Below are 13,371 nucleotides of genomic sequence, written 5' to 3'. Positions count from 1 at the left end.
GTTGTTATCTCTTTTATTGGACATTCAAGCCACATGATTCATGTGTGTCGTGATTTCTTTAGTTGTCTGTTTCGGTTTCACTTTTTTTTTTAGAGATTTATGCAATTTTTTCCCCCAAGTTTCCACTGTTTTCATTCTGGTTTATTTATGTACAATTTGACAATATGTATATAAAAATGATTTTTTTTTTTTTTGCATGTGTGAAATTAAACATCACTCTTGAGGTTGTGTTTTTGCATCTCAGGCACCATAGAGTTGTTTTTGTTTTGGCATAACATTGCACTTCCATTTCCAAGAGTCAAACTTACCTGTTGACCCGTTATGGCAAAAGACTGCCTTCTTTGAAACACCTGCACAGGTGTTTTCACTCATGTGGCCTGATTACATTGTACGTGAGTGACATCTTTAACTTCCTGTTGGCTTTGTTGCACCCATTTCAACTCTCTTTAAGTCATTTTTTATTTAAAATACATGGAAGTTCATTATCTTCAGATAACATTTTATTAGGACTCCTAAAAAGCCATCCACTCGGAACATGTTTCCTCCATCAGAGTTTCAATGAGAAACTCCAATCAGTCAGTAACAGTGAAGAAGAAACAACTCTTCTCAACGTGTTCCTGCTCTGAAGGAAACATCGTTACTCATCGTCATGGAGAGCAAGACCGAACTCTTTTAGAAACACATTCCTCAAGTTAAACTCGATAGAAATGATCCCTGAAAGTAAGGTCTTGGTTTGTTGTGGCCGGTTCTCATCCTCTCCCCTCTGCAGACGAGCACTCGTACTCTCGGTGAGCTCCTGAAGATCACAATGACACACCTCCTCCAATCACAGTAGCATCAAAAAAGCATTTATTAAGTAAAATATTTGAATACAAATCATTTAATTTTTGAAGGAATTACTGAGGTCATGGTGTTTTTATTTGTGATGGTAGCATAATTTTGCATTGTGCTTTCATAGAGAGTTCAACAACAATTCCAGGATCTCTTTCTTTAGTAACTGATTTGATTTTTTTTTTTTGGGCAAGTCTCATCTGTCTTTTAAAAAAAGAGTTCAGTATGAGAAAAAGTGTTCGTCTCCAGGTGTAAGACTCTGAGAAACACCCCAGACAAGCCAAGACTAAACATTGGCGTAAGACTCTGAGAAACACCCCAGACAAGCCAAGACTAAACATTCAGAGATTATTGACTCTGAAAATGTGTTTCTAAACAGTTTGGCCTCGCTGCAAAGAAATGCTTTCTGAAAAAGCCAGCAGTTGATACTAAATACTATATTTCTTGTAAATCCTCCTTTTTCTTAAAATACATGTTTGTTTCTACATACTCCTGCCTGTGGTTAATGTAGTGTCTGCCAGTTCCTGTTTTACACAGGCGCCTGCTTTGTTTCACCTGTCATGCAGCAGTTCTGCTACTTTCACTTTTCATATCGTCTCGCGATTGGCAAAGGCTACAGTGAACCAACACGGCTGTTGTATGTCAATCAACTCAGTGGGTTTTTGTTGTGACATTGTGGAAAGGAATGCTGTAAATAAAAAAAATAATAATTCACGTAAACAATATTAAAACACAAAACGGTTCCTCTTCTGGCAAGAGAAAGACCAAAAAACTTCCTGTAAAGTGTCAAATACTTACAAATATTTCAAAATTTGCATTTAATAAATGTCCAATCCATGGTCTAAATGTAATTATTAAAAAAAACTGCATTAGGTTTGACACACAAATTGACCGTCAACAAATAAATCATATTGTACTGGAGTAAAAAGGTCTATATTTTGAATTAGGTTTGGTTGAAAATTCATTCCTGATAATGAACCGACAGCCTTCAACTTATAGCTCTTTGAACATATTACAAGACTTGGAACAGCACATAGACTTCCATGGATCATTTGCAGATGATCAAATTTCCATTTTGTTTGTGCACTTCATGGACCTTTCTTCTGCATTTTCATAAAAACTGTTCAAACTCCATCAAGTGATGAAGATCATGTGATACAGTCAAAAACGTGTGGAAAGATTGTTTTCTCAATGTGATTTTCCACCTATGATCCCAATTTTCGTAAACATAACACACACACACAGCGTTAGTTATCATCCTTTTAAAAACCTTCTGTGTTTCAAAGCTTCAGGAGATTTTGTAAAACACAAGCGGACAGGTGGAGGGCCACAGTCACGTTGTCTGAAAAATACTTTCAATTAAAAAACAAATATGCCACAATAGGTCTATTGAGGAACCAGTTAGTTTCATGATCATTTTTATTTAATTTCTTTGGATTTGTAAGAAACAGAAAGAAACATGTTTAACCCCTCGAGACACAGTTCCTCTATGTAGTTCCCCCTGAAACTATTGTGATATTGTGCTGATGCCATACTGAGGGACAGAAGGGGTTAAACAACTACATTAAAACATGTTAATTAGTGATATTTAGAGGTGCCAGTAGGACGACTTTCAATGGCACCATGTTTAAAGGAGCAGTGCGGAGAATTGAGTGCCATCGAGCTGAAGCATTGTTGGAGCTTTGTTTTGTTTTTTAAGAATGAGAACTTTATTGAACAAAATTTCTTCATACAGTTGGACAGTTTTGTTACTTCTCTCAGTATTAATCCGTTTGAGAGTCTTTAACATAATCTTTAAATTCACCCAAAAATCTGGTGAAGTTGGGGGAGATTTTTGACATTCTGCATTTGTGAGTGAAAATGTTGCCATAGAGAATGGTGAATTATGATGAACTCAAAATTATGATTTTCATATTCAAAATATGGGCGGCACAGTGTTGCAGTGTCATTGCCTCACAGCAGAAATGTTTGGGGTTCAAATCCGGGCCTTTCTGTGCAGAGTTTGCATGTTCTCCCTGTGCCTGCGTGGGTTCCCTCCGGGTACTCTGGCTTCCTCCCACCATCCAAAAGACATGCGTCTCAGGTTAATTGGTGATTCTACAAAATTGCCCTTAGGTGTGAATGAGAGCGTGAATGGTCTTTGTTTCCGTCTGTCTCTACGTGTTGGCCCTGTGATAGACTGGTGACCTGTCCAGGGTGGACCCTGCCTTCGCCCAAAGTGAGCTGGGATAGGCTCCAGCCCCCCATTTACCCTGTTCAGGATAAAGCGGGTACAGATAATGGATGGATAGATGTTCAAAATGTGATAACATTTTGATGTAAAATTTTGCCATTGTTGGAGCTACATTTAGAAACAGAATACTTTCAACGTCATTGCACGTAGCCCCCTGGTCGCTAATTGGTCCGTCCTTCACGGTGGTTTAGCAAGCCTGAATGCTAACAGGGTTTAACAGACTTTAATCGCAGCAGTAAGACTGAAGCTGTCAGCAAAAGCAGGCTACTATGGAGTAGCAGATTGCAACCAACTGAGCATCCCTTGCTGCACAACACCCTTTCATGGATGGAGGAGAATCTATGGAGGTCCTTCTCCTCAGTGCAAGTGTTGTGTTTGTTCCTTCAGGGCTACTGTAGAAAAATGGCCGCGGAAGAGGATCCGCTTCCTGTGTAGCGCAATGTCAGGTTCATTCTCAGGTAACACAAACACAACAATTCCTCGTTTCAGGTGATCATACACTAATGAAATCCTAATTATGAGTATTATATTTGATTTCTGTAAATAGAAACCCCAACAAACTGACCCTTTTTCTCTCTTTTGCTGAAACTGATTCGGCTGCTTTTCAGGATCTGCAGATATTCTGTCTGGGTTGTTTCGTCAGATTTATTTTTCTCTGTTCCAGTACTTTAAAATCCTATTTATCGAACTCGTTTGAGCAAGAAGGAAACAACACTTTTAAATTCAAGTCAGCTGCCTGTAAATGATTATTTATAAGTCAGCGAGGTGTCTGAGAGCTCTTGTTAAAAAAATATAAGTTCGGAAAACAAGCTTCTGCGTTTTCTAAGGAAGTGAAAACCTACTTTGATTTATTTGTAGCATGAATTACCTTCAGTTTTGTACAGAAAGTGTTACTGATGAGGCCCTGAGTGCTTTTTGTGTGATTGGAAGTCATATGGAGGCAGTTAATGTGGAAGATAGTAAAATCCAGTATTTTCTGGTTTGAAGTTAAAAATTTAAAAAATGTAGAATGATGTTTTAGATTCAAGAATATTTTACTGAGAGAGTTTAAGGGTGAGGGTATAAACTTCTTCTTTTTTTTTTTAAAAAAAAGCTTGATATTTGGTTTTCATCTGTTCATTGTCACATCATACGTGCAAACATGCATCAGTGTACAAATGGAAATTAGTGCTGAGTGTGACTTAAAACAACATCCTGACATCAAACGTTATTTGCACCTTCTTGTTTCACTCAGGTCGAGCTGCTGCAGAGACTCAAGAGCCTTGAAACGACGCAGCAGCTGTACTGTGACTAACAGAGCAGCAACTGAGGTCAGGTTGAGAAACATCTGAGAGGGAGCGGAAACAACTACAACACAGGTTTATCTACCTTTCTGGACTGGTTGGTAGCATGTTTCATCTCAAAACGTTGCTTACTTCACATTAGAGTTAACTTTGATTTAATTTACCTTAATTGATGTTATCTGTATCATCTCTAGAATGTTCTCTTCTTTCAATAATAAGCCTGTTATCATAGAAAATGTGTATTTTCAGGAGCTGATTTTTTTTTTCCTTCCCTCTGTTCTCTTGTGTTTTGATGTCCTTTCACTTTTTTGTTTATGCATTAAATGCAACAGTAATTACTGTGTGTGGGGATCTATTCTCTTGTGTAGTTTTGTTATGATTTAATCACACCTGTGACTCTCGCTGCCTTCAGGAATCATGTGTTCAACGGACCGCGGCTGTTTCTCCTTCAGATCCTGTTGGCCAACAGGTAAGAGGAATCGTTTACAAGTCAGCATCGTGAGGGTGTTTTCAGTTGGCACCTACAGAGCGAGAGTGAGACACCTACAGACAGAGAGAGACATCTGTCTGGTCGAGATAACAGAGGATAGATGAAGGCAGAGGTTCTTAACCCTGCTGTTGTCCTCGGGTCAAAATGACCCGCAGCTGTGTTCAACCAAGTTCTATTTTATTTCTATATTTTTATATTTTTTGGGGATCATTGGTCATCATTCTTTAAAGAAACCCTCACAGCCTCCTTGTCACCAATGATCCCAAAAAATATGAAAATAAAATAGAAATTGGTTGAACACAGCTGCGGGTCATTTTGACCCAAGGACAACACGAGGGTTAAAAATCACGAGGAAGGCATGTACGAGCTCGCTGCACACCATGGAGGCCCTGAAGAGGTCAACAATGGGACAGTGGGGCCTTTTTTTGTCCTGTGAGCGTCATGTACCGTGAGAGGAGGGAGAACTTCAGCAGCGATGTGTCTGTTGCAGCTGTTTTGCCTGCAGATCATGAAGAGTGAAAGGTGAGAAAAAGCGGTTTGCAGCGTTATGTCAACAGCAGGCTGTGTGGACGTAATGGTGTCAAGGCTGGATAACAAACTGGGTAAAGTGGGGAACTCTCCTGAACTACTGCAACCTGGTTCTTTATTTTTATGTCATCTTTTTATGTATTATGTGTCCTCTTGAGTGGCTTTTGATATTCCAGTTGATAAAAGACCTAGATGGTGCATATTCTTAAGTAAATTTGCATTTATTTTGCTTGCAACTAAACCCACAGCTTACTTTTTGCCCAAAGCCCGGTTCGTGCGTTAATCCGTCCCTGAATCCTGGCATCACCGCAACTGAATATTTGGAGGTTTCGACTTCTCAAATATGTGAATTTGTCATTTTTAAACAAAACAAAACATTTTCTTACATCACTCTGCGCCTTAGGAGATACTTTTTTTTTTTTTTTTAAGTTTTTGGATGCTTTTTTGATGCATAATCTTGAATAAAAATGATTATTAGTTGCAGTTTTACACACACAAAAACAAAGTTGTTAACTTCTGAAAACTTAAGACAACTTTGCTGCTTACAGTGTTGTTGACCTGTTGGTGGCACTAGACTCAAATTAAGGGCATCACCAGAGTTGCAGGGCAGCATGAGCAAAATTCTGTACAAAATTGCATAACAATCCATGATAGTGGAGACATTCGACTGTGGTCAGAGACCGACGTTGCCACAGCGCTGGTGTCTAAAAATAAGTTGTGTGTGTGTGTGTGTGTGTGTGTGTGTGTGTGTGTGTGTGTGTGTTTTCCACTGCTCTTGAACTCGTTCATTTACATGATCCAGCAGGAGGAGCTCTCTTCTGTCTTAAATAGACAGCAGCTCTACTCTGACTAACAGAGCAGCGACTGTGAGATCAGGGTGAAAAGCATCTGCTGAGAGAGCGGACACAACTACCACACAACAGACGTTTATCTGCCTGTCTGGACTGGTTGGTAGCATGTTTCATTTAAAAAAGTTACTTACTTCACTTCAGAGTTAACTTTGATTTAATTTGCCTTTAATTTGCCTTAAATTTTGTTATCTGTTCTCTTCTGTCTATCTGTCAATGTTCTCTTTTTTCAGTAATAAGTTGATTACTTACTTAATTGATTGATAAAAATATCTTTGCATTTCAGATTACTATTTTAATATATGTTTTTATTTCACTTTTGATATGGTATGCACAAACAACTAAAACGTGTCCATTGGGGTTTTACTTTGAAAGTAACACAACAGGAAATTAGTTATATCAAAAATTTAACAGATAAACTTTTAATTTTCTGAAAATAGCATTATCTACAAATGCAAGGGTAATGTTGAAAGTTAGAATAGCCGATTTAAACATTAAAAAGGAAAAATGAAAGCGATAGATATCAGCCAAAAAGCGTTAAATTCAAATGCAATATATTATTTTTTGCTGCTTGCTTATGTTGTTGACAATTAATGTGGTTATAGCTTTATTAGATGCTAATTTAACCGCTGCCTCAGCCTATTAAAAAGTAATTAGGGAGACGAAACCATTGTAAAAACTAGAAAGAACCTACAGCTTTGTTGCACAGACTTTAACATTTTAGATTCCGACATGCTTTGTTTTTTGAATTGACAAACACTGGGCTGCATTTTTTTCCTCCAAACACAGATTTTGCAGCGCTTTTCTTGGTCCTCTGCAGGTATGAGGATGCGAACCCAGTCAGAATTGGCGCAGGCGGATCACAGCGGGAGATCTGCGGGAGGACGATGGTTCAGAGGACAACTCCAGAGGTTCCGGAGAGGCCCCACAAGTCAGGCCGGCGTCAGCAATCCAGCCACGACGGATGGACATCGGCCATCCGGTGATGAGGAGCCCCATGAGGAGCGTCCAATCGGTGAGATTATAGTTTTTATAGTTTGTTACAAACTTCAAAAAATGTTTTGTAAAGTAGAAGAAAACACACTGTAAACTGAAGAGTTCTCTGAAGCAAAAATATGGGAAATATTAGGGAGTCTAAAATTTCTCTCAGTGCGGATAACACAGAAATGGAATATGATAATGATCACAAAGAGGAAAGGTCATCATACACTCCAGTGGTACAGCCTGACTGAAATAACGTGCCAAACATAGACAATAAAACGACTCAGGAAGACTTCTGACAAGTATTAGACGAAACAATCTCCTCCAAAACAGTCTATTAAAATGATTATCTTCATTAAAGATTGATTATTTAGGTTTTAAAATTACATTTAAACTGTAAAAATGAAACTGTTACCTTAAAGATACTCAATACACATATTATCAGAGAATGATAAAAACTAGCAAATATTTACATTGGAACTGATGAATATTTACTAATAAATTACAAATTACAGTTGCAAGTTATTTTTTTGTTGATTGATTAATTGACAGAGATTAACTGACATAGTTATTCAATCTTAAGTTGCTTAGTCTGCTTTATACATTTTACAATAAAGCAATGATTGTATAACTAAAATTATTTGATGATTGATGTTTTTACTGAATATTTTCTGCCGCTGTTTTGAGAATGGACTAATCTTTTAAGTTCTTTATGACTAACACAATAACAAACATATGAGGATTTAAACCTGTACATTTGAATTTTCCCCATTTTCTTCTGTAACATTAAAGATCTTCTGGTTCTGCTGGTCAGAGAAGAAGCTATGGAGCTGTAGGAATTTGTGAAGGCAATTTGCACTTCTTTCTGACACTGCTGCCTTAAATATATAATCCACATTTCATCCTGGATGTTTAAATGCCTCATTTTATTATAAACATGTTCGACAGTTCAAAACAAAGCCTTCTCTTTGTTTTTCTCCCTCAGTGATTCTCACCTTCGAACAAAACCTGGAGAAAGAACGTTTCTGTGAGGCCAGCCGCCTGCTGATGGACAGAGAGAATCTTCTGTTTGGGGAGATAACAGCTGCAGAGGCAGCGGACAAGCTGGCTGCAGACCACAGAACCCTTGAAAAGCTCGTTCTTCGGACCGTGCAGCAGAGTCTGTCTCTCAGCTGTGAGCAGACGAACAGTAGAGCAGCGTCTGGTCTGAGTTCGGCCCTGACGTCTGCCGTGAAGGCCATCGAGCAGGAGGAGGAGCAGGACCGGCTGTGGAAAGAGTCGTCTCGGACCCCGCCGGCCTGGAGGCCCAGTGGCTTGGGGAAGCGCCACGATGCGGCGCTCGCCATGTTGGTGGAGGGACGCCTGGACAACCCCTCGACCGCGCCTCCCGACCAGGCGCAGCAGTCGTCCATCCAGGCCGACATCAACAGCATGGGCCGGCAGCTGAAGGAGGACCTGCTGCTGGTGGTGAAGGAAGTGAAGAGCTGCTACCCGTCGGAGATGGACATCTGTAACCTTTACGCCAAACTGTACCACCAAACCCTCAGTGCCAGATTCAGGAAGATCGCAGACTTTGTTCTGGACGACAAGGACAGCACTTTCGTCCTGCGCTGGGTGAACGAGTTTTATCCCGGGTGAGCCCGTCAATGCGGTTTATGTTTGAAGCAGCACCTTGAATTTCTGGGTGCATTCTGTACTGTGTTGGTATATTTTTCTCTTCATTACGTCCATCACCTGTCAAACACACGGATCCAAACAGACCAAGATTTCTCACCAAATACTTCCCACAATAGTTTCTAAGGAACTTTTCTTCATGATAATTTACATTTATTTTACAGTTTTGATTACCAGTTACTTTGCAGATTAATATTATCAAAGATTAAAAACTTACAAGCATATAAAGTAACTCAGGTTGCTGCAGCATTAAAGTTGCTGTATGATAAAGTATCATTTAATATTATTCTGAGATTCTGCATAATGACTTTTTGTACTTTTTATAGTTTATTTAAATGCTTATAAGTAAAACTCAGAAGGCCGGCCTTACTTGCTGATTGTTGTAGAGCTACTTTAAGGTCAAAGGTTAAACCCCAGTTGTTTTGATGGCAATGTTGTCTTCCCACTAGCTTCTCCATCAGGTCAAAAGGTCTTCATTATTAACAATTTGGTTCATGAAATCACTTAAATTTGTCGTGAATATTTATGGTCTGCAGAGTCTGACGTTCTTTTGGAAATGTAGAATATGTGTCAGAAGACTGAGGGAAAGTTTACACTGTGATTTACATATGCAAAACAGTGCATATGTATCTGATATAATATGCAAAATCCACGTGCAATCCTAATTGTGTAGCTCTAATATGACCTGAGGTGTTAATCCAAGTTTGTGTGTTTCCTGCTTTGTGTGTCAGAATCCTTCAGAAGCCGGAGCTGGTCGGTGAGATCAATACTGAAGCGCTGGGAAAGCTGCTGCCCAAAGAGTTACTGCAGCCTCTGGAGAAACATTACCTGAGTAATGAACAGGTGACCCCAGTTTATTTAAGTGTGGCGTGTTTAGAAATACAAAGATTGGAATATTGCCATGAAATTTAGGGAGATTATTCAGACTCTGGAGAAGATAATCCCCCGCCTAATTTTATTGACCAGGTTGTATTTTAGCAGTAACACAATCATCAGGACTGTATATGTTTCTTTTATTGCTTTATTGTGAGTTGTAAGAATTACTGCAGCCTCTAAGAGCCAGTAGTGAAGTTTTAGTTTTATAAATGTAGATACAATTATAAGCTTGAATATTTAAATGTGTAAATAGAAACAAACACCGTGCATGAAAGACTGTGTGTCGTAGTGACAGCGGTGTGTTGTCGTGCTTTCAGAGTGTGCTGACCACTTATATCGTCCAAATCCTGGCGGAAGCGAAGGAGAAGTGGGATAAAGGAGAGGAGCCGACCAGAGAGGACAGCTGCTACGACAGCCCCCTGGCCTACGACATCATTCAGGTAAAATATCAACACATCAGCATGATGTTAAAGCTGCTATTAATGACATTTTTCTATCTAATGGTAACAGAAATGTGAAATCAGTGTGAAAGGAGTCTACAGTGAGTTTCAGCATCTTTACTGTTTTCTGATGTTCACTGTTCGTATTTCATAGAAGTTCAAACACACCGAAAACAGAGCGGTTTGCATACCTTATTATAATAGTTTGTTAAGGTGAAATCACATAGTATTTTAATGTTTTCTTTTGCTTCTTTTGATCACGAGAAAACAAAATGTTTATCCGTATATTCTGCTCTACAGTTTAGACCAGGAAACTTCAGGAGTTTTCCAGCCTGTTTCACATATTAACTGAAAAAACTAATAAACCGGCTAAACTTTAAAAAAAAAAAAAGAAAAACCAACCAGGAAGATGTTTGTTTTTGTTCGATCAAGGTCACAGTGTTAAAGACCTACCGTGATCCTGCTGCTTTGTAATAATGCTCTACCACTGCACACGAGTGGGTTTGGTGCTTTGTGTTAGTTTAACTGCACGTTAAATGTAAAAAAAAATATTATGTAAAATGCTGTCGCTGATTTGTGTCCTCTGTCGGTCTTCAGCTCATCAATGGTAAGGTGACATCAGCAGAAACAGTCGTCGGAGACCTGCAGAAGGCCCAGAGCATAACGTGCCAGCTGGAAGGTTTAATGCACAGGTAACAATAGACATTGTTATTTTTCTAAATAGCATCATTTTAAAAGATATTTTGTTTTATGAGAGCAAAGAGTTTTTCATTCAAACACAAATTCCTGCAGGTTCAAAGTCTTCCAAGAAGACGTCAGCAAGCAGAACAGGCCGAACAGCAGAGCCTTCGTCAAGGCAAACCTCGGCTGCGTAGAACAGTTCAGGTGCGTCTCTCATCCGACGAGTCGGATCGAAATATATAACAACAGGAGAGCGCGTCACTGTGAGCTGATGTGTCTTCTGTCTGCAGGGACTTCCTGGATCAGAGGAGCCATCTGTTCCCGGACGACGTGAGGAGAAACTGTTTGTGTGTTCTGACTGACATGAAACAGTCAGCACACACCTATTTATTAAGTCCTGTGCACAAGGTCCTCAAGGTAAGTTTATTTACAACACATTTAAAGACAGAATTTGTAGTTTATTCTCACTTACACACAATGTAGAGGTCCAAATGTGGATTACTCCGCTGATGAAAATAATCCCCGACAGATGCACTTTCCTCCAGTTTCTACTTTTGGGATTTTTTTTTATGGGATGTCCTGAAAACAAGACTGGATGGGGTGTCTGTTGTAAAAGTGAGAGATAAAATAAAATACCTCGTGTTTGTACCTCACACAGCCTCATTACCAGAAGCTGGGAACCAATGACTGGCTGAACAAGAACATGTTTGAGAACCTGCTGATCGACATGGAAGAAGAGATTCAGGAGCTTCAGGGTTCGACTCAGTCCTGTTACCAGGTAAAGTGAAGAAAACAGGAAGGGAAGTTTTATACTAAATAAAAATATACTACAATTACTGATGAGATGATTGAATTAATCTCAGGAGCTGATTGGCCAGCTTTACCAGGAAGTGACGGAGGAATATGTGAGGAGGCTCCTGAGAGGAGAGGTCAAACTGAAGGACAAGGATCGTCAGGAGAAGGCTTACATGACTGTGAGAGACGACGCGGAGAGCTTGCACAAGATATTCAACGAAAGGGTGAGACTTCAGTGTAACTAATCGCTCTCATTTATCCCGGCACTGAGACCTGATATCAACAAGCCCATTAATCAAACACGAAATCTTAACTGGACAAATTTCGACTGAACTTAGGTAGAAAATACTGGTTTACTTTTATGTTAATGTGATCACCCGGCCACATGATTTCTGGTTTTTAGCATCTAAAATTTAGAATAAAATAGATAGGACAACAAAATGAAAGACTACAAAAACTACTGTCCATATCAAAAGGCTTTAAGGAACCACAAGAGGCCGGTTTAAATCAAATTTATCACAGATTCTGTCTTGTTCATGCCAACAATGACTCTTTCATCCACACAAAAGTTGGTCGTCGAGCTCCACAAAGCTCTGCACTGGGACCGGTACTTTTCACAAGACTGCAGGCAAACTATCCAAAAAAAACAACTGGAATTTACCATTATTTAAACATGACACCGTGTCAATTGAGTAATAGTTTTTTGACTGAACTGATCCAGTGTAAAACTTAATTACTGTCAACTCAAAACATGAAATCCTGCCTCAAACACAAGGTTTTTAGATTACTGTTGATGTTAGGAGACTGAACGGAGGTACCTGCTCTGTCTTCACAGGGATTAAAGGACGAGTGGTTGAAGGAAATCCTGACCAATGTTGGAGAAGTGCTGAAACTCCAAGACGTCCCTGCCCTGCAGGTGCAAGTAGTTTCAATGGGATTTGCTTATCCTGACCTCAGGTATCCTTCACACTCTGGATTAACTTAAACTTTATTACACAGTTTGAGACAATGAATAATAAACTTATTGTAATCCATGATCAGAATTGAACCCCCTCTTTCCCCCCCACAGTGGAAAACACATTTCAGCTCTTCTCAGGCTGAAGACGAACCTCTCTAAAGCCAACAGGAAAACCATCAAAGCCACTCTGTTGGACACTTTGAAAGATACCAGTGTTGGTGGTGACATTCAGCCGTTTTTCTCCAAACTTGACGTCAAATGAGTCGCACACATTTAGTTTCTTCGTCACTATAGCACCAGCTGAGAGTTGAGCTGCACACCGTCCTGTACTTCAGTGTTTCTATGTGAATATGTACTAAGTATTATGGGTTAAATGTTACTCAGGCTGGAGGGAATATTGTGCAAAGATTACATGATGGAACGAGTGTTGTAGTTACTGTATGAATATACAAGTATTGCTGGTAAATATCTTGCATTTCAAAGCTGAAAAATCAGGGTCAGTGTGTGTGTGTGTGTGTGTGTGTGTGTGTGTGTGTGTGTGTATCTTTCTCTGTTTTTGTGAGGACCAGGTCAGCACTAGCAGGTGCAATCATTTCATAGTGTCTATCTTATGATATCAAATCAGTGTCACAGTTTGTTATTTTTAATACCACGTGTGAAATAGAAAGAAGGCATGTCTGTTTTGTCTCCTGATGTACGTAATGTAAACTGTTAAATGTAAGTTAAATTTATAAATAAATATGATAAAAAAAA

General features: G+C 39.3%; 1 protein-coding gene and 1 non-coding gene across 5 annotated transcripts; one reads left to right on the top strand and one right to left on the bottom strand.

The window, feature by feature from the left end:
• Nucleotides 1-523: 523 nt before the first annotated feature.
• LOC138634487 (small nucleolar RNA U3) lies at nucleotides 524-730 on the bottom strand. The gene has a single exon (XR_011311982.1). It is a non-coding gene; the product is annotated as a small nucleolar RNA U3 (small nucleolar RNA).
• Nucleotides 731-4,355: 3,625 nt separating this feature from the next.
• On the top strand, nucleotides 4,356-13,371 carry LOC138634469 (tumor necrosis factor alpha-induced protein 2-like). 4 transcript variants are annotated; one of them, XM_069721420.1, is made up of 13 exons: nucleotides 4,356-4,444; nucleotides 4,760-4,816; nucleotides 7,034-7,228; nucleotides 8,180-8,828; nucleotides 9,600-9,711; nucleotides 10,062-10,184; nucleotides 10,782-10,876; nucleotides 10,977-11,069; nucleotides 11,156-11,282; nucleotides 11,524-11,643; nucleotides 11,729-11,884; nucleotides 12,496-12,617; nucleotides 12,730-13,371. In XM_069721420.1, the coding sequence occupies exons 2-13, from the start codon at nucleotides 4,765-4,767 to the stop codon at nucleotides 12,878-12,880; spliced, it is 1,995 nt and encodes a 664-aa protein (XP_069577521.1). In that variant the 5' UTR covers nucleotides 4,356-4,444; nucleotides 4,760-4,764; the 3' UTR covers nucleotides 12,881-13,371. The 4 variants fall into 4 exon arrangements, with proteins under 4 accessions (XP_069577521.1, XP_069577524.1, XP_069577522.1 ...); XM_069721423.1 differs by lacking the exons at nucleotides 4,356-4,444; nucleotides 4,760-4,816 and adding an exon at nucleotides 4,827-5,359; XM_069721421.1 differs by lacking the exons at nucleotides 4,356-4,444; nucleotides 4,760-4,816 and adding an exon at nucleotides 6,134-6,312.

The sequence above is a fragment of the Brachyistius frenatus genome, unplaced genomic scaffold (genome assembly GCF_029030835.1).
Source record: "Brachyistius frenatus isolate BFR_SWC_R1_liver_20210118 unplaced genomic scaffold, ASM2903083v1 Contig_263, whole genome shotgun sequence".
NCBI lineage: Eukaryota > Metazoa > Chordata > Actinopteri > Embiotocidae > Brachyistius > Brachyistius frenatus.
This window is presented reverse-complemented; position numbering and strand designations above follow the sequence as displayed.